General features: G+C 54.0%; 1 protein-coding gene across 5 annotated transcripts; it reads right to left on the reverse strand.

Moving 5' to 3' along the window:
- Nucleotides 1-273: 273 nt before the first annotated feature.
- PACSIN3 (protein kinase C and casein kinase substrate in neurons 3) lies at nt 274-9,723 on the reverse strand. Of its 5 annotated transcripts, XM_068988288.1 has the most exons (11): nt 9,363-9,459; nt 6,086-6,157; nt 5,747-5,836; nt 5,445-5,601; nt 4,050-4,285; nt 3,776-3,931; nt 2,487-2,662; nt 2,201-2,321; nt 1,892-2,028; nt 1,400-1,521; nt 274-754 (listed from the first exon to the last, which is right to left on the reverse strand). In XM_068988288.1, exons 3-11 carry the CDS (start codon nt 5,798-5,800, stop codon nt 639-641), a joined length of 1,275 nt encoding a protein of 424 aa, XP_068844389.1. In that variant the 5' UTR covers nt 5,801-5,836; nt 6,086-6,157; nt 9,363-9,459; the 3' UTR covers nt 274-638. The 5 variants fall into 5 exon arrangements, with proteins under 5 accessions (XP_068844389.1, XP_068844391.1, XP_068844394.1 ...); XM_068988290.1 differs by lacking the exon at nt 9,363-9,459 and adding an exon at nt 9,642-9,723 and having other exon boundaries at nt 5,747-6,157; XM_068988293.1 differs by lacking the exons at nt 6,086-6,157; nt 9,363-9,459 and adding an exon at nt 9,642-9,660.
- Nucleotides 9,724-20,350: the final 10,627 nt, after the last annotated feature.

The raw sequence follows: 20,350 nt of genomic DNA on the forward strand, positions 1-20,350 counted from the left end.
TCCACCCATCCTCGGATGGCTCGCACCAAATCTGATCACGAGTCCCCTGCGGGACCCCAGGTTAGGTTAGGGTCCCGAAGTCCCAGAGCAGGTACCAAGCTGGCACATCTCCGCCCAACCCCCGCCCCCGCAATATACTGCAGGCCCACGACCTACCCCGCTAGTGCCACCAGATGCCCACGGCTGCCTGGCAAGGGTGGAATATCGAAAAAGATGCACAGAAGCCTTTTTTTTCCTTCGAAGTTTAATACACACTAGAACAAGCCACAAGAGTGCTGCTAGCCCAGAACTACACTCACCCCAAGCCAACCCCTGGAGCCCCAAGAGAGACTAGGTCCACAGCTCCCGGGGAGACTGGAGGACTCATTGGGGAGGCTCAAGCACCCCTGAGCCCTTCCGTCACTTCCTGACCTCCCCACCTCCCCATCTTCTCAGCGTAGACTCAGTTGGCCCTTCCCTACCAGTCCCTTCCCAGACACAAGGCCCCTCCCCTCCCTGGGTCCCAGGACTTCTCCCTCCTGGAGGGACAGAGCGGTCGCAGGGGACAGGATGGTTCAGGGCCCTCAGGTCCGGCTGTCCAAACAAGCTGGGCTCTGACTCAGGGTGGAGAAACGTTGCACAAGGGCTGCCAGGGCAGGTCAGGCCCCCACACATTCCACGTAGTTGGCAGGGTACAGGCCAATCCGGCCACTCTGCAGCTGGCCCTGACACCAGCCCTGTTCATCCTCCTCGCTCATCTTCAGCAGCTCCTCCCCTGAGAGAAGGGGGATTGGTCACTGGCAATTGCCCGCCCCATTCCTGCAATTGGGTCAAGGACTAAGGGGGAGGGGGTAGTCGGAGAACCCAACCAGAAGAGACCTGGCTCAAGCAGAGGGAGGTCAAAGTCGGCCACTCCACCCCCAACCCCCACCCTACCCCACCCCACCCCCAGGCCCTGAATTCAGCAGTCAGGCCCCAGCTGGTGACTTTTGAGAGGCAGGTGAGGGCTCCAAGCAGACACTCTGACTCCTCGGGGATGGACCCAGAGCAGCCTTTTCTTTTTTCTTTATTAATAGTTTTTAAAAAATATTTATCTGGCTGCACTGGGTCTTAAAAGTCATATGCAATATCTTCGATCTGTGTTGCAGTGTGCATGCAGAATCTTTAGTTGTGGCACGCAAACTCTAAGTTGGATCTCGTTCCAGGGATCGAACCCAGGCCCTCAGCACTGGCAACATGGAGTCTTAGCCCCTGGACCACCAGGAAGGTCCCTAGAGCAGCCTTAGGACTCGGAGCTCTCACTGACCCTTGAGAACTGAGCGTCTGGCTTCCCTTTCTCCACATTGCTGCTTAGGCTAGTAAAGGGGCGAGGGAGATGGGCTGCAGCCTGGAAAGGACCAGGAAAGGGGTTCTAGGGTACCTGCTCGGAAGCTCAGCTCATCGGCTTCTTGCCCCGCGTAGTCATAGAGTGCCCGCACCCGCACGCCCGTGGCAGCCTTCGGGGGGTTTTCCTCATCTGACCACTCCTCCTCCAGTCTGCCACTAGAGAGGGGAGGACAAGGGGGCAGGCTTGAGTAGGAGAGCCTGGGACTCGGGTTCAAGGGCTCCCCCCTGCAGGAGCCCAGGGAGAGGCAGGTGGGGGAAAAGCTGCAGGATTCTAGCCTGACTTCTGCCACGAATGCCTGCAAGCTCAAGCACACATCCTGCCACGCAGAGGTGACACGGGCAGTACATGAGAGGGAGTGTGGGGAGCGCCTGGCAGACCACCATATAAACTGGCATTTTTACAACTCAAAACAGCAGCTTTGAACGCACTTCAGGTGTGAAGGGCATGAAGGGAAGGGACAGAGGAAGGACGGCGCAGCAGGGGGCAGAGCTGTGTCCTTCCCACAGCCTGGATCCTGGCTCTCACCGTGGGGACCCCGGGGACTGGGGTGGGGGAGCAGTGCCATCTTTGGTGGGTACAATGCTGGTCAGGGTAACCTCGTCAGGGCTCCGGCCACCCTTCTCCTTCCGGCTGATTGTCCTCTGTGTGTCCAAGGACCACTCCTGTGGGGACAGTGTTCAGGGCCAGGCTGAGCTGTAGGCTTGGTGGCAGCCAGGACCATCCAGACCACCTCTACCTCCTACATCCCAAACCCCAGCCTCCCGCCACAGTGCCAGGGTGAGCCCAGTGGGAGCCTACCCCATCTCCCAGCCCCAGCCTGCCAGGAACAGGTACCTCAAACTGGGGCCAGTTCATGGCCATGCCCGGCCCATGGGTGCTGCGCCACCAGCGCAGGTCCTCCTCGTCGCTGGCTGCCTCGATGCCCTGATGCAGGTCTCGGTGGAGTTCGTGGAACCTGTGCCCCGGGTATAAGCCTCAGGCCGGGAAGCCTCTATTCCCCACCCTCCCCCTCCCCCAACGCGCACACCCGTGCCTGGTCTCATTCAGCCCAGCCAGAGCCCAGAGCCGAGGGGAGCAAGCCAGCCTCATCCGGATCTCCAGGCCCACGGGAAGGCCGTACCTCTCACTGCTGGAGAGGTCTAGGTGCTGGTGTAAGGTGAGCAGCATGTCCTTGAAGAAGAGGAGCCGCTGGCGCTCGGCCGCCTGGCAGCTCTCGAAGGCCTGCTCCATGTCCTCCATGTAGCGTGGGGTGCAGCGGTGCAGCTCCGCCAGGCTCTGCTCATACTGGGTCTTCATCTGGGTGGGGAGAGGAGGGACTCTGGTGAGGACAAGACCTTCTTCTTCCACTCAGGACTCTGCTAGTCTTTCCTGCACACCTGCTGTGGGCTAGGCACCAGAAGCCGGAAAACGGGCTCCTGCCCACTAGGACCCCAGGAGCCTAACAAGGGAGTTGACATTCAGGCCCAGTGGCTTTAAGAGTCCGGTGGAGGGACTTCCCTGGTGGTCCAATGGTTAAGAAGACGCTTTCCGATGCAGGGGACGTGGGTTCAATCCCTGGTTGGGGAACTAAGATGCCACATATCTTGGGGAAACTAAGCCTGAGCACCACAACTAAGACTCAATGAATAAATAATAAATTTTAAAATTTTAATAAAGAAAAAAAGGTGGTACAAAGTGAGATGAGGTTAACCTCAACTCAGAAAATGGCAACCAACTCCAGTGTTCTTGCCTGGAAAATCCCACGGACAGAGGAGCCTGATGGACTACAGTCCTTGGGGTTGCAAGGCAGACACAACAGAGCACACACACACACGGGGCGCCGTGGAAGAAATCAGAAAAGGCTTCCCGGAAGAAGTGGAAGCAGAGCAGCACGTCAGAGGACAGGGAGGCTCTGGATATGCAGAGCTGGAGGAAAAGTGCTCTGGCTGAGCGAGCAACATAACTTGTCCCAGGGGGCAAAGGAAAGCAGCTGGGAAGGCCTCCTCAACTGCTAAAATTATCCCAGTGGCCCACACTGCACCACTTCTTTCCTGGGTAAAGCATCCTCTTTCTCTGGTGCGCGCACACTCCGTCACTCAGTGGTGTCTGACACTTTGCTATTCCATGGACAGTAGATTGCCAGGCTCCTCTGTCCGTGGGATTTCCCAGGCAAGAATAGTGGAGTGGGTTGCCATGCCCTCCTCCAGGGGATCTTCCCCACCCAAGGATCAAACTCACATCCCCTGCATCTCCTGCATCAGTACTGAATTCTTTACCACTAAGGCCACTGGGACGCCCCACCTTTCTCAGGGTCCTATGTTACGTGATAAGCTGGAGAGCAGGGGGCAGGTGAAGATGAGAGCAATGCTGGGGATTGGAAAAGGCACTCAGGGTGCCCTGACCTGAGCTGGCCGGTCCCTCAGCCTGTACCTTCTCGGCCTCCTTGGAGCACCGTTCCACCCGCTCCTGCAGCTTCCGCAGCTGCTCCTGGGACACGGCGCTGTCTGCCTTTGCGTGGCTCTCCCGCGTCTGGGCGGTCTTCTCCTCCTTCCGGGCCGCGTGGTAGCTTTTCTTGGAAGCCTCAACCTAGCGCACACGCAGGGACCATGCTGAACCCAGGACCCTGCACCGTGGCCCCTTCTAGCCCCAGGCCGACCCAGGAAGGGGGCCGGCCTCTGTGGCCCCTCCTCCCTGCCGGGCTCACCTCCTTCAGCCTCTTGAGCCAGGGCTTCTGGGCCTTGCGGAAGCCGTCCTCGGCCGCTCGGCTCTCGCGGAAGCCGCCCAGCACAGGCCGGTGGAAGGCGCCCCGCTGCCAGGAACGCACCCGCTCGCTGTCCTGGCCCTGCAGCTTCTCCCGCACCTCCAGGTGCAGCGCGCTCAGCCGCTCGGCCGCCGTGAAGAAGGCGTGCCAGGCCTTCTCCAGCGTTCCATACTGGGGGCCTGCGGGGAAGGGTGAGCTGGGGCTGGGCCCACCTGTTGGCAGCGAGCCCCCCCCTCCCCCAGCAGGGGCTTCTGGGTGCCAGGCATGGGGCAGAGATGGGAAGATGAACGACAAATGACGTCAGCTGCTGCTGACTGAACACCTACTCTGTGCCTGGACACACGGTCCCACTGAGTGCTTGACTCATCCACCACCGTGAAGACCGCACCACCGCCAACGTGGAACAAGCGAAAAGCCAACCCAGGGAAGTGATTCGTTGCCCAAAGCATTCCAGCTACAGGTGGAGCTCAGATCCAAACCCAGGTGTGTGGTATAAATCACTACACTCTGTTGCCCCAGAGGGAAGAACTAGTGTCTGTCCCCAAGGAAGGCAGCTTGTTTGGATAGAAGGAGCCCAAGCTCCAGAGCCAGTAAACCTGGGCACAAGCTTTAGCTCTTCTTAGCTGTGTGACTTCAGGCAAGTCAGTTGGCCTCTCTGAAGTATCCCATTCTCCTCTAGCAAATAGTTAGAACAAGACCATCCCCGTGATAGAGCTGTGGTTGGTTGGTTGGTTGTGTAAGTCACGTCTGACTCTTTGGCCACCCCATGGACTGTAGCCTGCCAGGCTCCTCTGTCCATAGGATTTCTCAGGCAAGCATACTGGAGCAGGTTGCCATTTCCTTCTCCAGGACATCTTCCTGACCCAGGGATCCAACCCCACATCTCCAGATTCTCTACCACTGAGCCACCAGGGAAACTCATAGGGTTATTCAGTTCAGTTCAGTCACTCAGTCGTGTCCGACTCTTTGCAACCCCATGAACCGCAGCTCGCCAGGCCTCCCTGTCCATCACCAACTCCCAGAGTCCACCCAAACCCATGTCCATTGAGTCAGTGATGTCATCCAACCATCTCATCCTCTGTCGTCCCCTTCTCCTTCTGCCCTCAAATCTTTCCCAGCGAGTTAGTAGAAATATCAAAATAACTCATTTGATGGTGCTTGGCAAACCCTAACAACACAACTGTAAAGAATAACTAGGAGGATCTTCTCTCTTTAAAGGGAGGGTGGACAGGGAAGCCTCCAAATTTCCACAAGGGGTGCAAAAAGAACCTGCCCTGCCTGGCTGCCCGCCCTCCACCTTGGCGGTCCTCTCCTCACAAGGCCTGAGCGCTGGCTCACCCTTCTCCACGGCGCCCCTCCACTTGCGGGCCCAGTCAGCCAGCTGCTGGGCGTAGGCCTTCTCGATGCGGGCGCGCTCCTGGAAGCAGCTGACCAGGTCCCCGCACAGCCGGTGCCCGTCCTCCACCCGCTGCACGGTCCGCCTGTAGTTGCCAGCCTGTGCAGGAGACTGGTGCTTGGAGCCGCTCCCTCCCACCCAGGGGCCAGGGCTGACACGAGGCTCCTCCTTGGGACAGGTGGCTGGGCCCAGAGAGGGGTGGGCATTTCAGCACCACCCCCAAAGCTGGCACCCAGCTGCTCACCTCCCAGAAACTGCCCTCCAGGGCCTCCCCTCCAGCCTCTTCCTCTGGAGCCATGGTGTCCCCGCAGCACGGAATGGTGGCGGATGGGGGCTGCAGAGGGCAGAGGTGTAAGCAGGAAAACCAGGCACAGTTCGAGGGCGAGGAGAAGAGCCTCTGCTACCCCTGGGTTCTGCCCCCATCCCCACTCCCATCCCCACTCCCCAAGGAACTGTCAACAGCCAGGACTCAGCAGGCAGGGGTCTGGAAGTCCCAGGAGAGGCCTGAAGGGGGCAAAGATGGTGGTTCCACGGCTGCTCCTCTTGCTCTGGCATGCCCTCCCCACCACCTCAGTCCATGTACCTGGGCCTAGAGTTCACTCCGGAGACCTGGGTGTCCGACCCTCGCAGCTGCCACTGTGATCCTGCCTGAACGCTACCAAGAGCAAAGCAGGGGATGAGGGTGGGGCTGACCGTGTCCAGGGCGGTTCCCGGCTCCCCCGATATAGCAACTGCTGTCAGAAGCGCCAGATTCCAGCCAGGAGAATGCCAGTCAGGTCACACGGTCCAGCCGGGGATTACATGGCAGGCGGGGGTGGGTAGTGGGCAGAGGGCCCCGCTGCCCTGACCGCAGATGAGATAAGGGGACGCCTGCCCAAGCCAGGGCTCTGTGGCCTCTCCTTGAACAAGGCGACCCCTCCCCAGACCCAGCCAGGTCAGAGGGTACCCAGCCACACCCCAGGAGCTTCTGGGGTGGCAAGAGCAGACTGGGAGCCAGGAGGCCTGAGTCTTATCTTGGCCATGAAGCTTGAACAAGTGCATTATACTGCCGTCTCCTAAGGGGCCTCAGCTCACTCCCAAGATGGAAATCCCACCTTCTTCCCTCTTTCTGTGCCAACACTGGCATAAGACTCAAGGCAGCGAACAAAAACTGTGAGGAGCCTGACAGTCATAAGGGACACTCGTCCTGCTCCACAGCATCCCTGAGGTCCCACAGGATTCCAGGAATAATGAGTAACTCAGCCCCACCCTCCAAAAGCCCAGAGTCAGGGGCAGCACGAAGTGTCAGACAGGTGATCAGCCAGTTACAACAATGCGTTCCAGGACTGCGGGGAAGGGCAAGGCAGATTCCAGCCGCAGAGCTCCCCCTGGGGGAGCTAGAGGACCCAGAGGCACACGGCCACTCCCTGCCTGTCCCTGAGCAGGGTCCCAGCTGTCCCTAGCATCAACTCAAGCCCCTAGAAGGAAACCACTTCCTCCTCTGAGCAAACCCCAGGGACACGGCCAGGCCCCGGAGAACAGTGTGTTCACTGCCTCCAAGGCAGGGCTCTATGACAATCCTCCCCCAAACTGACTCCCTCCCCACCCTTCAAAACTCAACAGCAAGGGCTTCCCGGGTGGCTCAGTGGTAAAGAATCCACCTGCCAATATAGGATACTCGGGTTTAATCCCTGGGTCGGGAAGGTCCCTTGGAGAAGGAAACCCACTACACTCTTCTTGCCTGGGAAATTCCATGGACAGAGGAGCCTGGCGGGCTATAGTTCATGGGGTCACAAAGAGTCAGACACAACTTAGCAACTAAACGTTACTTTAAATAGATACTTTAAATGGGTGAATTGTGTGATATATGTCGATAAAGCTGTTATTACAAAAAAGAATGGGAGGGTGCTTCTCCGGGCACCGTCCCATTCCCCCATCCCCAATCCCCACCCCTCTCTCCGGGTATATATCACATTGGTTTGCGACTACAGGCCAGGATCTGTCCTCAGTCATTGGCAGAGACTTCCTGAGGGTCCAGTTTGTGTTCCTCCAGGCACTGGAGGTAGTAGCTGAATTTAAAACACACACGACATCCACCTGAAGACCAGGAAATGCACGGGATATGGCAGCTTTGAGAAAGCATGGCCCGTGTAGGCTTCTGCCTCTCAGCTCACAGCGGGGAGAGCTCAGGCCCTCAGCGGAGATGCCTGGACCCAGAGTAGAAGGATGGAGCAGCCTGCCCCTCCAGGGTCCTCCCTTGCTTCCTCTTGAGTCTGTCCCATTTACCCAGAAAGGACGTGCCAACCAGATGGAAACAGAGCTGCAGCTGTAAACCCCAGGGCCTCAAGAGCTGCCCCAGCCAGGCATCCAGGGGCTGGGCCCCCTGCCTGCCCCAGCCTCCCGGCTCCCAGGAGAGCTGCCCCCCACCCGTTCCCTCTCTCTGGCCCCAGAACAGAGCGAGCTGTGTGTGCAGGGCTGGCACTGCTCCCTCCGGCCTCCCAGAGCAAACACAAGCCCAAGTCCCAGGCACAGCCAGCCCCACTGCCCCAGCGGACCCAGCAGTGGGGGAATGGGCCTGTGCCTTGACCCCTACTGAGGAGGGCCAGCACCCTGTGCCTCTTGACCCCAGCAGAGACCCAGACTGCTCCCCAGAACACACTCTTGCCACGGCCAAGAGCTCGGGAGGCAGATCATAAACCTTCCCAGCCCAGGGAGCCAGCACCTAACTGGGCTGGGACTTGCGGCTGGGGCTTGGCAGGGTCTCCTCACAGCCTCCTGAGCCAAGGTAGGGAGTCTTGGGGGTCCAGGGAAGAACCCACTTTCCCTTAAGAGGCCACTAGGTACCCTTGTCCAGACCAGCCCCAACCCTGTCCCGAAGTCCCGGGACATGGCCCTGGAAGGGAGCCCTGCTGTCCTGCCCTGCCCAGGCTCCGTCCTGAGTCACAGGCTGCGCCCAAGGACCTCTTCTCCCGGCAGCCCCTCCCGATCTGCCCGCAGCCCGCGGATTTGACGGCACCGAGGTGGGCGGTCGACCGGTCCAGAGAGGGGTGCTCAGACAAGAGCCACTAGAACCTGCAGCCAGGGAGGCCCCGAGGCTGGGGGAGGGGCGGCGCGGGAAAGGGGGAGGAGGCCGGCCCGGGAGGGGCATAACAAAGGGGCACTTTTGGAAACCCGACCAGCCCCGCCTGAGGTGCCAGCTCCCCGATGACGCACTCCGAATCCAGAGCCCTCACACCAAACCTCCGAACCCAGGGGCCGCCGGTCTCTGGCCTCGAAACCATTATGGACGGGCGCGCTGCTTGCGGGCCAGGCGCTGCACACCTCGGAGCCGCTGGAGCCCACGAGGAGCGGCTCGGCCAGGCCTGGCCCTGGAAACTCCAGGACTTCTTGGCCAAACTCGCTGAATTCGGTCTCGGTGCGGGGTGGGGGCCCGCCGGTCACCGCTGAGGGGAGGGGGCGCACCCTACCTTGGCCCGCGCCGCCAGCAACTCCAGATGGTGGCCCGGGACCGGCGGCCCCAGGAACTGGGGCTCTTTGCTAAGGGCGAGGGTCGCTGGGGAGCGAGGCCCCTGCTGGGGTCCCAGGGCGGTCGGGGGCCTTTGAGGGGCCCCAGGAGATGGGGTGGCCCGCCAGCCCCGACGCCTCCCTACCGCCCCGCGGCAGGTCTGGGAAAGTGCCGGGCGCGCGGCGCCGCAGAAGGGTCACCCCCTCCGCGCGGCAGCAGCTCTTGCCGCGCTCCCGCAAAGCGCGGCTCCCCCGGGGCTCCCGGGGCCGGAGCCGGTCCCACAGCAAACCAGGAGCGGGAGGAGGAGAGGGCGTGCTCTATGTAGCCGCGGCTCCCGCCACCGCCTCGCCGCCGTCCCCGCCCGGGCAGCACTCACCGCGTCCTCCCTGGGAGCCTCGGCGGGTGGGGGGTCCGGCCACGCTCCGACCCAACTCCCGTCGCTCCCGGGCCGGGGCCGCAGCCTCCCGGAGCGCGCCGGGCCCTCCCCCCGGGAAGCCCAGCCCCCAGCCCCGCCCTCTCCTCGCGGCCGCGGGCCCCAACCCCACCGGCCAGCCGCCGGGCGCGGGAGCTGCCTGCATCGCGGCGACCCGCGCGGCTCCCGGGGCGCGGGCCGTGGGGTCTCGGTTCCCGCCCGAGGAGCGCCAGGGCCGCCTACCCAGGGTGGCGCTGTAAGGAGTCTGATTTCGGCTTTGCCCCTCCCCGGCCTCGGCAGAACCTGGGAGAGCCGTGGAAGCGGGAAGGAGTCCGGCCTGCACCGGCTCCCTTTGGAGGGAGGCCTGGCGGGGTGCTACACTGCCTTACTCTTTTTGCTGAGCACAGCTTTCTTAAAAGTTATAAGTTAACTTAGACCTTTACTTAGACGTTAACTCTGGAGAGGCTCATAACCATCCCCCTGTAAGCACTAGGACTCCCATTGTATAGATGCAGAAACTGAGGCTCAGAGACCTTTAGCACCTTGCACAAGATCTGTCGTCGGGCAAGGCCGGGACTCCAAAGCCTTGCCCTTTCCTTGCACAGCCCTCTTGGCCGATCTGATGGCCCGTTCTGAGGACTGGGTCCAACACGCGGTGGAGGTGGGGCAGAAAGTCATGACCTCCTCCCCCGCACGTGTTCTTATTCCCAAATTTTGTACCACGGTTCATTCTTAAATCCCTTCGCCCCTCCACCCTCTTTGTTGGTAGATCTTTCCAGATCACCCCCACCACCCTTAACAAACCCCTGCTTCCTCACCCCCTTGCCCCGCACCCTGGGATTTTTCGGAGTCTGCCTGTCAGTTATTTATATCCACTGGAGCGGTCCAAGAATGTTCTGAGTCTGACCTAATCGCCACCTGCTCGGTCTCCCGGCCCCTCCCGCTTCCTCCTGGGCCCGGTGACCCGGCTGCCGTGCCCTCTGCCTGGCAGGCAAGAGAGGGCGCAAGTCTACGCGGTCCGACGCCCCGGGCGCTCAGAGGGTCTGGACCGCGCAAATTGCGGCGGGCCGCAAACCCTTCCGCGCTTTCGGAGGAGTGCGCCCCCAGGGGACGGCGTGCGCGCTGGGAAGCCGAGAGCCAAGCTGTTCTCTCTCTAGCACTTCCTCTAGGTCCCGACGCCCCCACCCCCACCCCTACTCTCCCCGTGGAGTGTGAGTCCGTGTGCACGGATTTTTAAACGACAGCTTTAAAAATAGGAAAATTATGTAGTTTCTAAATCCAGGAGGAATCACGGACGCGTTCCCTGCGCGGATAAATCCGCTCATAAAATGAAAAGGGGGCTTGCAGAGAATGAACGGGGATAATTTCAAACGGGCATCTAAGCCGCTGAGGACTGACTTGCCCCGCAGTCCCCGTGAGAGGGTGAAACGGCCTGTGGGGCACCCTAGACGAGCCGCGTTCGGCCCCTCGCACCTGAGTAGTGGATCCTCGCCTGCGCGCTCGCAGGGTGTGAACCCAGCAGGATGTAGCTCCCGAGACAAGTTTCAACACCCACTCAGCTGGGGCTTGGACAAGTCCCTTTTCTCCATATCTCTCTTTCCACCCCTATGAAACATGGCAGGTGACTGGGCTGACCTCCCCAAAGGGCTTGTGCAGCAACTAATTAATGACTGTAAACGGCTGCAAATGAGAGGAGCTGAGGTAACGTCTAAAGACAGCCATACTGCTTTGTATTATTCAAAATCAGTGACCATCCCACCTAGTGCCCGGAGGGGCTTTAGGCGCCTGGACAGAAAGTGTGAAGTCGCAAGAAAGAAATGACTTACGGGAGCCACCTATCAAAACCCATTAAAAATAAAGGCTGCAAGCCAGACTCTGGGGTCTAGGGAAGTCTCTCTAGAAACTCAAAAAAACAGGGTTGTTTGTCAGACCACAAAGACAAGGGAATGCGGAGTGGGGAAACATCTGGCATCCCTCGGGTTCAAATCTGAAGAAATGCTGCAGCTGATCTTAATTGCCCCTAAGGTACTGTAGGGAGAAAAAAATAAACCAAAACCCAGAGCATAGTGAGCTGCTTCAAGGGCCAGAGCTGACCTTGGAAAGCCAAAGTCCTGCCCCAGGCTTCAGATGTCTGTGCTCTGCAGCCAGAGCCCCTGAACACTCACGGGGCTCCATCAGTGGGCTCCCAACTTGAGCAGAGCTCAAGACGAGATCCCGAGGTCAGGAGGACCACATAGACAGAAACCCAGAGAGGGAGCTTGGCTCCAGGCACCAGGTGGCAGGTTGGTCCTCAGCGCAAGTTCACAACATTCACAGACTCACTCACCTTGGGTTTCTGGAATGTCCTAAGCACTGTTCCTTTGTTTGTTTATTTATTTATTCACTCAGCCAATCAAGAAAACATTTGAATTTTTGCTTTATGCTAAGCCCTAGGCTGGGTGTTGGGAATACAAAAATAAAAAAGGCAGAGTCCAAGGTGTACGTTAATGATACAATATGAGCAAGAAATACTGTGGGAAAACAGAAGCAGAAGAGACCGCCTTTCACCGGGTGATGACACTTGACTGGTCTTGATGAGCAAGAATTAGTCATGTGGAGAAGCAATCTAGGCAGGAGCATCAGGGTGTGCCAAGCGCCGGAGGTGTTAGCATATGACACGGTGACCCAGCAATTCCACTTTTTGGTATCTACCCCAGACAAACGTGTACAAGTCCAGGAAAAGGTCCGAGGATGTTTGTGTATAGTATTGTTTGCAGTAAGGGAAAACTTGAAAACAAATGGGTAGCGGTTGGGTGACATCCCTGGCGGTCCAGTGGTTGGTTGGGACTCTGCCCTTCTACTGTAGGGGCATGGGTTCCATCCCTGATCGGGGCAATGAGATCCTACATGCCATGTGGTATGGTCAAAAAAATTTTTTTAATGAAAAAAAAAAAAAAGAGGCCATTGGTTGAATAACCTAAAGTCCATTCATGCTTTTGGATTATTCTGCAATAACTAAAGAACAGGAGAGATAAAGATGTGCTCTTATATGAAGACATCCAAGATATTGTTGCATACAAAAAAGCAAAGTACAGAACACTCAAAATATTCAGAGAATATGCACCAAACTGATTTTTGGTGATTTTCTCTAGAGAGGCTTCCCAGATGGCTCAATGGTAAAGAATCTGCCTGTCAGTGCAGGAGACGAAGGAGATGCCAGTCTGATCCCTGTGTAGAGAAGATCCCCTGGAGTAGGAAATCGCAACGCACTTCAGTATTCTGGCCTGGAAAATTCCATGGACAGAGGAGCTTGGCGGGCTACAGTCCCTAGGGTTGCAAAAAGTTGGACTCGGCTGAGCATGCATACACACTCTAGAGAGAACTGGTGAAGGAGATCTTCGTAATCTTTGAAAATTAACGATGAGTATGTACTTAAGCATAAATTGTATAATTAAACAGTTTTGTTTTAGGAGATGGTGATGGGTCGTATTGTCTAAAATGGTGCTGCTCCTTCCACCCTTCTCATAGACAATCTCACTGTGTGAAAGGAAGTGACTAGATAAGATCTGTCCCTTAAAAAGATAACTCTGGCAGCCCTTCAGAGTGTAGATTGGAGTGGGCAGAGGGCTGCAGGCAGGACTGATCTCCTCTGAAGGCTGCTGTTTGTCTCTGTGGCCTCTGGACATTGCCCCAGCATTCCAGACGGGTAGCTGAGTAAAGTATTCTGGTTCAACAGCTATGTTTTTAAGATCTCAGGCAACCCCAGGTGGAAAAACTGGTCCTAGTTATTGAGAAGGGTTAACCTCAGTCGGTGGAGGGCGGAGGGGAGGTGGCTGTTTCTGGGCTGAAACACAGGAAGAACAGCAGATGGATGGCATTAGAGTGAAAAATGTGCAGCAGATTTCAGAGCGGGGACTATGGAGAAAGCCTCTCTGGGGTCAGGAATTTGCCTGGGGCAGTCTTTGGAAGGTACTGTTGCACAGTCCACATTACGGTTCTGCAGGCAAGGGTTCTGCTCAGGAAGCCTGCCCTGGTTCATTGGGACCCTTCCCCAAAGTCCACTGGGGACCTCCTTTTTGGTAAAAGAGGAATTCTAGTGGGGGATCCATTCATTCAGCTGACTTTCAGAGAACACCCGCTATGCCAGACACCATGCTGGATGCTTGGTCCAGTGCAAACAAAGCAGATATGTCTCCTGATTCTGTGGATACGATAGGACAGGATAAAGCGACCCCATGGACTCTGCGACCCCATGGACTGTAACCTGCCAGGCTCCTCTGTCTGTGGGGTTCTCCAGGCAAGAATACTGGAATGGGTTGTCATTCCTTTCTCCAGGGGATCTCTCTGACCCAGGGATCACACCTGAGTCTCCTGCATTGCAGGTGGATTCTTTACCATCTGAGCCACCAGGGAAGCTTCATGGAGTTTTCCACTAAAGTCAAAAGCCTGCATACACAATTACAAATTGTGGTATGTGTTTTAAAGGGGAATAAAAAGGATAGCATATTGAAAAGCAGAGACATTATTTTGCCAACAAAGGTCCGTCTAGTCAAGGCTATGGTTTTTCCAGTGGTCATGTATGGATGTGAGAGTTGGACTGTGAAGAAAGCTGAGCGTCAAAGAATTGATGCTTTTGAACTGTGGTGTTGGAGAAGACTCTTGAGAGTCCCTTGGACTGCAAGGAGATCCAACCAGTCCATTCTGAAGGAGATCGGTCCTGGGTGTTCTTTGGAAAGAATGATGCTAAAGCTGAAACTCCAGTACTTTGTGAAGAGTTGACTCACTGGAGAAGACTCTGATGCTGGGAGGGATTGGGGGCAGGAGGAGAAGGGGACGACAGAGGATGAGATGGCTGGATGGCATCACCGACTCGATGGACATGAGTCTGAGTGATCTCCGGGAGTTGGTGATGGACAGGGAGGCCTGGCGAGCTGCGATTCATGGGGTCGCAAAGAGTCGGACACGACTGAGCGACTGAACTGAACTGAAAAGGATACAGTGCCATGAAAGAAAAACAGGGGGAGCACAATTTCAATGGGTCAGAGGAGACTCCTCTCAGGAAGTTTAAGCTTCTCTACCCCCAGAGGCCCAAAAGACAAATGGAAGTTAGCTAGGTAAAGATGAAACCTAGAAGACGGCATTCCAGGCAGAAGGACTGATGTGTGCAAAGTCCCTGTGATGGGAACTTGACCTGGGAAAGAAGGGCAGAGTGGTGAACGAGAGGGCGAGAGGGCCAGGGTGAGGTAAGAGGGGCAGAAAGCTCTCAGACACTGCAGGCTTTGTTTTATTCTGAGTGCAGAATTTAAACAGGAGAGACCTTGAAGATCTTTCTGGATGTTGTGTGAAGAATAGATTAGAGCAGTGGATCAGCAAACTGGAGCCTGGATGGCCCACAAGGTAAGAAGATTTTTATTTTTTGTTTGTTTTCAAAGCTACTACTCTTTTAAAGATTATTCTTATTTATTTATTTGGCTGTGTCAGGCCTTAGTTGCGTCATGCAGGATCTTTCCTTTTGGCTTGCGGACTCAGCAGTTTCGGAGTAAGGGCGTAGTTGTCTGGTGGCACGTGGGCTCCTGACCGGGGACTGAAACTGCATCCCCTGCATCGCAAGGCAGATTCTTTTTTTTTTCTCTTACGGTCAATTGATTTTTTTCTTAATTTTTTAAACACCAAAACCATTTTGTATTGGGGTATAGCCGATTAACAATGTTGTAGTATTTTCAGGTGAACAGCAAAGGGACTCAACCATGCAAGTCCACTTAACCGCTGGGCCACGAATGAAATCCCTAAGAACAACTTTTACTTAATTAAATGGTTGAAAAGAATCAAAAGAAGAATGCTCTCTGTGTTACATGAAGGTTAGAAGGAATTCAAATGTCAGTGTCTATAATTTCAATTAATTATTGAAATTAAAATTTTCCATAAAGTTTTATTGGCACACAGGCACTATCCTGAACCTCACTGATGAGCCCGAGACCTGGGAGAAGGTACAGAAACTGTGCAGAATGGGAGCCCTCTGCACTTGAGGTGAGCCTGTGCCCACCGGGTGGGAGGGGGAGCTTACAGAGTGTCTGCGGAGGTGCAGGTGATCTGCTGAGCATCTGGTCACCCCAGCCTCGTAACAACCCCATCCAGTTGGATTTATTCTTCCCAATTAATAATGGAGGGAAGAGACTTTGAGAGGTGCGGGATCTGCTTTGGGGCACAGCTAGGAAGTGGGAACCTGAGGGCTCACCAACACCAGGGAACAATTTTTACCTCTTGGTGATACAGACCACCCATGGCAGAAATTGGATATATTAGCTTCTGAGGGCTGCCAAACAACAGTGACTTAAAACAGCAGAATGTCTTCTCTTATGGCTCTGGAAGCCGAAAGTCCAAAACCAAAGTGTTGGTAGGGCCACACCTCCCTCTCCAGGCTCTGGGGAAGAAGCTTTCCTTGTCCTTCTGCTGGCTGCCGGTGGCTGCGGGCAACCTGGGGCATATTTGGTGCCCCCTGGGCGACAGCCATATCACTCCAGTCTCTGCCTCGATCACGTCATCCTCTCTGTGCGTCTGTCTCCTTGTCTTATCTCTCTCTGCCTCACTCCTATAAGGACACTTGCCACTGGATTACAGTCTAATCGAATAATCCAAGATGATCTCCGTATTTTAAAATTCTTAACTACATCTGCAAAGACCCTCTTTCTAAATAAGATATCATTCACAGGTTCTGGAGATTCAGTTCAGTTCAGTCGCTCAGTCATGCCTGACTTTGCGACCCTAGGGACTGCAGCACACCAGGCTTCCCTGTCCATCACCAACTCCCAGAGCTTACTCAAACTCACGTCCATTGAGTCAGTGATGCCATCCAACCATCTCATCCTCTGTCATCCCCTTCTTCTCCTGCTGCCTTCAGTCTTTCCCAGCATCAGGGTCTTTTCAAATGAGTCAGTTCTTCACAACAGGGGGCCGAATATTCAGGACTGACCTCCTTCAGAATGGACTGGTTGGATCTCCTTGCAGTCCAAGGGACTCTCAAGAGTCTTCTCCCACACCACAGTTCAAAAGCATCAGTTCTTCAGTGCTCAGCTTTCTTTATAATCCAATTCTCACATCCATATATGACCACTGGAAAAACCATAGCCTTGACTAGACAGACTTTTGTTGGCAAAGTAATGTCTTTCCTTTTTAATATGCTGTCTAGGTTAGTCATAACTTTTCTTCCAAGGAGTAAGCATCTTTTAATTTCATGGCTGCAGTCACCATCTGCAGTGATTTTGGAGCCCCCCAAAAATAAAGTCTGCCACTGTTTCCACTGTTTCTCCATCTATTTACCATGAAGTGATGGGACCAGATGCCATGATCTTCGTTTTCTGAATGTTGAGCTTTAAGCCAACTTTTCACTCTCCTCTTTCACTTTAATCAAGAGGCTCTTTATTTCTTCTTCACCTTCTGCCATATGGGTGGTGTCATCTGCATATCTGAGGTTATTGATATTTCTCCCAGCAATCTTGATTCCAGCTTGTGCTTCATCCAGCCCACCATTTCTCATGATGTACTCTGCTGCTGGTGCTGCTGGTGCTGCTGCTAAGTCACTTCAGTCGTGTCCGACTCTGTGTGATCCCATAGACGGCAGCTCACCAGGCTCCCCCGTCCCTGGGATTCTCCTGGCAAGAACACTGGAGTGGGTTGCCATTTCCTTCTCCAATGCGTGAAAGTGAAAAGTGAAAGTGAAGTCGCTCAGTCATATCCAACTCCTAGCGACCCCATGGACTGCAGCCTTCCAGGCTCCTCCGTCCATGGGATTTTCCAGGCAGGAGTACTGGAGTGGGGTGCCATTGCCTTTTCCGGATGTACTCTGCATATAAGTTAAATAAGCAGAGTGACAATATACAGCCTTGACGTATTCCTTTCCCTATTTGGAACCAGTCTGTTGTTCCATGTCCAGTTTTAACTATTGCTTCCTGACCTGCATACAGATTTATCAAAAGGCAGGTCAAGCGGTCTGGTATTCTCATCTCTTTCAGAATTTTCCACAGTTTGTGGTGATCCACACAAAGGCTTTGGCATAGTCAATAAATCAGAAATAGATGTTTTTCTGGAACTCTCTTGCTTTTTCAATAATCCAACGGCTGTTGGCAATTTGATCTCTGGTTCTTCTGCCTTTCTAAAACCAGCTTGAACATCTGGAATTTCATAGTTCACATACTGTTGAAGCCTGGCTTGAAGAATTTTGAGCATTACTTTAGTAGCATGTGAGATGAGGGCAACTGTGCAATAATTTGAGCATTCTTTGGCATTGCCTTTCTTTGGAAGCTTCAGCATCGGTCCTTCCAATGAATATTCAGGACTGATTTCCTTTAGGATGGACTGGTTGGATCTCCTTGCAGTTCAAGGGATTCTCAAGAGTTTTCTCCCACACCACAATTCAAAAGCATCAATTCTTCGGCGCTCAGCTTTCTTTATAGTCCAACTCTCACATTCATGCATGACTACTGGAAAAACCATAGCTTTGACTATGTGGACCTTTGCTGGCAAAGTAATGTCTCTGCTTTTTAATAGGTTGGTCATAGATTTTCTTCCAAGGAGCAAGCGTCTTTTAATTTCATGGCTGCAGTCACCATCTGCAGTGATTTTAGAGCCTAAGAAAATAAAGTCTCTCACTGTTTCCATTGTTTTCCCATCTATTTGCCCATCTATTCTGGAGATTAGTATATGGGTATATCTTTTCAAGGGCCATCATTCAACCCTCCACACAAGGCTGGAGGAGCCCACAGCTATTAGCCTTGGACATCTAGTATAATGCTTCTTGAGCTTAAAAAGCAGGATGCCTTTTCAGAGACTTTCTTCATCCAGTTTCATAAATCTATCTGCCTCTTTGCGGGATGGATCAGCAGCCTAAACGCTGTCAACACGAATGGGGCATGCTCTTCCAGATTGCCTATCACTATGACAAAATGCTCAGATTCTGGGGCTTTCTGACGCTGGGCAAGTCTAGCACAAAGAGGAATCACAGTAAACGTGCCAGCGATGATGCCCACGCAGGGTGTGGAGTGTCGGGTAGGATGTGTGTAAATCGGTACTAAGAACACCCCCTCCCCTAGGCTATTGGCTTCACCTATAAGAACTATAGCTATCCTGGCAGCTTATCACCTTCCTTTACAGAGCATGTTAACTGAGGTTCCTCGGGCAAGATTTTTGTCACATGCTTCTGGAGTTATAACGTCCTAATAACAGGACCTTGGCTCCTAGGGACAGGAGCCAAAGGCGGGCAGTGGGGAGGGGAGGGGGAAGAGGGAAATGTACAGAGATGTAAATGCAGTTCTCCCGGCCCCACCAGCGGGTGACTCATCCGCTCAGGGAGATTGGCTTGGCTGTAACACAGAGAGAACCATTTTTATTTCTGCCACTTGGGACTTTTGCAGTCCCTGGAAGAGACCTTTGGCTTGAGAAGAGCGAGAAGAAGGCATGGCCTGAATTCAGACACCCGCTTTCTCATTCTCTGGTCCCTGCTCTTTCCATGATGGCTCAGTGACTGGTGAAAATTCTGGAGAACAGCCTCTCCACCACCTTTTTCAAACCTTATCAGTAAAAAACATGCTGCCAGGAGATTATATAACAACTTCTATTTGTAGAGCGCTTTACAGTTTGCGAAGCACTTTCATATATTATTTCAGCACTCTGGTGAATGCCCTGCAGCTCTGGCTGCCTAGAGAAGTTTTCTGGCATCCTGTGCCAGTGGTATTTCACGACAGGATATTGATTTAGTATGTGGATGGTGCTTAATTCCCCACAGCAGAGAGAGAAGGTAGGGTTTGGGGGTATTTACACAGCTGTCTGACACTCCCAAAGCCACCCCAAATTATTATATTTTTGAAAACTGATGCTGTTCCCAGAGAGTGGGAGTCATGCCTTCACTTCACATTATTACAAATCTATTCATATTTGGGCAGTTAAATATGTATTGGAGATGCCAAGTAACAAGGACTCTGGATGCTGTATTCAGCCTGTCTCCAGTCCTTTAGGAGGAATTTAGACTTCAGTTTCCTGCAAATGCTGCCGAATCCTTGAGGCTGTCATTTGCAAACCACTGGACTCAGTAACTGTGTGTGGGAAGCCTGCACATGCCATCTGTGTGGATTATGGATGGTTTTGCAGACTCAGCGAAGTGTTTGGATCCACAGACAGCTTGATCAGAATTGGAGTCATGTATCAGCCTGCAATAGGAAAATAATCCCTACTAGATGGAAACTTCCCACAGGGAGACCAGAGTTGAAAGCAGTCCCTGGTTTCTGCGGCTTTAACAGCAAGACAGCCACAGGATCACAGATTTTAAAATCAAAAAGGATCTGAGAGACCCGCCTCCTCTCTCCCTTTCATTAGATGAGGAGGCCAGTAAGGCACAGAGAAGCGAAATGACAGCTCCAAGACCACATACACAGTCTCAGTACAATGCTCTCTCCACCGTGCTATATTATTTGTTCCAGAAAACACCTAAGCCACACATTGTTTTGCAGGTCAAAGAAACTGGCATTATTTAGGGCCATGCTCATGGTCTGCCAGGCTTCCAGTGTGAACGCGAGGCCTTGATTTGCTACCACCAGCAGCTTTTGAATGAATTGCCTTGTGATGCCTTACATCAAAAGTAGTGTCACAGACAGAACCCAAACATCTGTAAAGGGAGTTACCCAGCACAACCTCTCCACGGCATGCAACCAGAGCAATGCTGTATCATTCACGCCATTATAAGAGTAGCTGCATCAAAAATATGTATTAAATAGTTTGTCCACTGTGCACCCAATGGTTCATCAGATGGGAATGGATGAAGTCCCGTGTGAAACAGCAAAACTCAGGGTAAGAATGGCCCATCGCACAACCTGAGGCAAAGTGTTTTACTGGTACGTGCAAGGTAGGTTTCACTGCTCACATGTGGTTTGTTTGTTGCTGTTGTTTTATATCCACCATGGAAGACTCCTCAGTCCTAAACAAAG

Source organism: Capricornis sumatraensis, chromosome 16, assembly GCF_032405125.1.
Source record: "Capricornis sumatraensis isolate serow.1 chromosome 16, serow.2, whole genome shotgun sequence".
NCBI lineage: Eukaryota > Metazoa > Chordata > Mammalia > Artiodactyla > Bovidae > Capricornis > Capricornis sumatraensis.

What these genes read in the sequence shown, in the direction of transcription:
- PACSIN3 (XM_068988290.1), bottom strand. Translation starts at nt 5,800, where the DNA reads ATGGCTCCAGAGGAAGAGGCTGGAGGGGAGGCCCTGGAGGGCAGTTTC. An exon ending in TGGAGGGCAGTTTCTGGGAG is followed by an intron (nt 5,602 to 5,746) that starts GTGAGCAGCTGG and finishes TCTCCTGCACAG; the next exon opens with GCTGGCAACTACAGGCGGAC. An exon ending in GACCTCTCCAGCAGTGAGAG is followed by an intron (nt 2,322 to 2,486) that starts GTACGGCCTTCC and finishes CCCGGGGCACAG; the next exon opens with GTTCCACGAACTCCACCGAG.